Here is a 2,866-nt window from a genome sequence, read left to right as displayed (position 1 = left end):
TCATATCAGTTACAGATACACAGCTTGTGGCCATAGAAATGTGGTGTTCCTTGGGTCTCCTATAGAATGCGACCCCCAGCTGAAGTGTGGGTCTTTCCAGGTTGGTGGATCTGATCTCTACAATGCTCCTGACTTCATAGACCCAAGCCACTTCCCAATAAAAGCAGGGAATAACCAAGTTTTTAATGAGTTATCATTATATGCATGTATTTGTTTTTTTTGCACCCATTGCTTTCCCAGTGTCTGTAGGGGGCCTTTAAGAATCTCTGAAGCAAAATGTCCAGGTATAACTCTGTAAATTTAGGTCAGAGGCGATATAGAGAGAATGAACAAAGTCAGCACCAGCATCTATTTTGACTGTTGACATTTGTGCCTGATAGTCCTGCTTCTGTTAACTCTGTCTAACCAACTTTAAAAGTTTAGAGACTTTTTTTTTTTACAGAAACAGTTTTTTTTTTCTGTGATTATTTTTGTTAGTTGGAGGCTAATTACTTTACAATATTGTAGTGGTTTTGCCATACATTGAGATGAATCAGCCATGGATTTACATGTGTTCCCCATCCTGAACCCCCCTCCCACCTCCCTCCCCATACAGTTTTTAATGAATCTGTAAATCATAAAGCTCTCATTTCCAAATAAAAACAAATTCCACATCATGTAGATGTTTACAGTGACTAGTTTATCTAAACATATATACAGGTTCAGTTGTAAGATGTTAACTAAAATTCTGTGACAAATATGCTTTTTCTTAAGTACCAAAAACATTAGAGAATTAATGCAGAGTCCTGAGGATAATCTAGTAGTCACTAAGTTTTTCTTCAGTCTTCACTTAAGAGGCTGTTATTTCCAGCACAGGTAAGCAGGCACAGTCTTTCATATGATCAAACACTGGAATCTTTGATTGCCTCCATAACAACTGACTTGCAAACAAGTAGCCAATCACTCTAAGAATGTGTTAAGTGAGCAACTTGCAAACCCCAGGGATGGATAAACCCTCAAAATGCATAAACAACCATAGCAACTGCAATGAGACCTCTCAAGGCAGTATAGTTCAAAGTAAAGATTTTAATTAAAATTGGCATAGGCACAATTTTCCCACCCATTTGTGTGTGTGAAGCATTTAGTGAACATTTCCACTCGAAAAAGTGAAACAGAAAACTGGATACCATGTTTGACTAACTACAGAGCCTTCAACTGAGGATAGAATATCTCTGTTGACCAGAGCCAGTTTATAGGGAAATGAATTTGGTGCTCCAATCTTCTGCTCTGTGTCCTCCGTTCCTTGATTCATGCTTTGTAATCTTTTGCTTCACTTTTGGTTTTCTCAGATTGATTGCCTGGGGATGCCGCGGGTTGGGCCTGCTGACCCTGCCCACTTGAAGAGGCAGCCTGCTGTTCTGCTTTTTGCTTTAACACTACCCAATCAAATGCATAGTCATATTGGTAATTCAGGGTCCTGAAAAGAAGGCGGAATAACCGCCTCAGATACGTGTAATCCGGGGCTTCCTCGAAGGACAGCGCGCGACAATGCTTTAAGTACATGGCAAATTGTATAGGAAAGCCGTTACATAAAACATCAACAGATGTGGTTATCTTCATATCGCTAATCTTGTCAAGTGTTTCCTTCATTGTTGCAGCCTGTAATCCTTCCCATGGCAGGCTGGCTCTATTAAAATACATCAAAACATATCCTAATGATTCCATGTCATCTCGGCGACTCTGTTGGCCAAGATGTGCACAGATGCTAGCATAGAGGGGTGTGCCAGTGAGCCTTTTACTTTTTCTGTAGGGTATGTGCTGCCCCGTCCCGGGGTCTCTGTACTTCTTGGCCAAACCAAAATCGATAAGGAATAACTGCTTCCACTGCTTCCCAGTACCCATTAGGAAGTTTTCTGGTTTAATGTCTCTGTGTATCAGATTGTGTGTATGTACATATTCGAGTCTACTGATCATCTGATCAGCTAACATAAGTACAGTTTTCATCGAGAACTTTCTTGAACAGAAATTGAAGAGGTCTTCAAGGCTGGGTCCCAGAAGATCCATGACTAGCACATTAGAGTCCGCTTCCTGACCAGACCACCGTATCTGGGGGATGCCAACCCCACCTTGAAGAATATTATAGAGCTCCGTCTCATGTACCAACCGGGGCTGCCTCGCATTCTGTAATTCTAGTTTTACTGCCACTTCCTCGTGGCTGGTGAGGTCTATCGCCAAGTAAACGTCCCCGAAGGAGCCACACCCGATCTCCCGAACCAGTTTATATCTCCCTCCGACAATGGAATCGGCCTTGGGTCCGCTGCTGCTCGCCATCCTGAGAGATAAAGATGGGGTTGGGGTTAAGCTCCGACACCTCTAAGGGGACGACGGACGCCCCTCGGGCTCGTCCACGGAGCAAGGCCATGAAGGCAGGCAGGAAACAGGGAACGCTGGCTGTTTCTCAGCGTTACAGGGCCCAGAATCCGCCAAGGGGACCCTGACCACCGCTACTGTCAGATGTCTTTTCACCAGCCCACCAACCGTTGAGGGGGTTCTCACCGTTAGCCGGCTGAGCCTCTGGCTTCTGGCGACGACTTCGGGGGCTGGTAAAGGGGAGCCGTGAAGTTATGGCAGCGATACCACCGCCACCAGTGATGACGATTCCCGCCAGGAGGGACCTTTGTCACTCCGCCGGCGCTGCCATCTTGTTATAACGGCTGCAGCCAACACAAAGTGCCCCGAGTTCCAGGCGGGCGCTTCATGGCGCAGAGAACTCTGGGAAAGGAGTCACGGGCGCTCTTAGAACCTTCAAGACAGGTTATCTTCAGAGTCTTTCGAAGGCGTCAGCCTCTCCTAGAAAAACAGATCTACTCCACGTCCCCCAGCTACT

The 2,866-nt window shown here is 45.3% G+C and overlaps 1 protein-coding gene across 1 annotated transcript; it reads right to left on the bottom strand.

The window, feature by feature from the left end:
• Window positions 1–1,287: 1,287 nt before the first annotated feature.
• On the bottom strand, window positions 1,288–2,310 carry LOC136154472 (casein kinase I-like). The gene has a single exon (XM_065916737.1). The coding sequence runs from the start codon at window positions 2,308–2,310 to the stop codon at window positions 1,288–1,290; it is 1,023 nt and encodes a 340-aa protein (XP_065772809.1).
• Window positions 2,311–2,866: the final 556 nt, after the last annotated feature.

The sequence above is a fragment of the Muntiacus reevesi genome, chromosome X (genome assembly GCF_963930625.1).
Source record: "Muntiacus reevesi chromosome X, mMunRee1.1, whole genome shotgun sequence".
NCBI lineage: Eukaryota > Metazoa > Chordata > Mammalia > Artiodactyla > Cervidae > Muntiacus > Muntiacus reevesi.
This window is presented reverse-complemented; position numbering and strand designations above follow the sequence as displayed.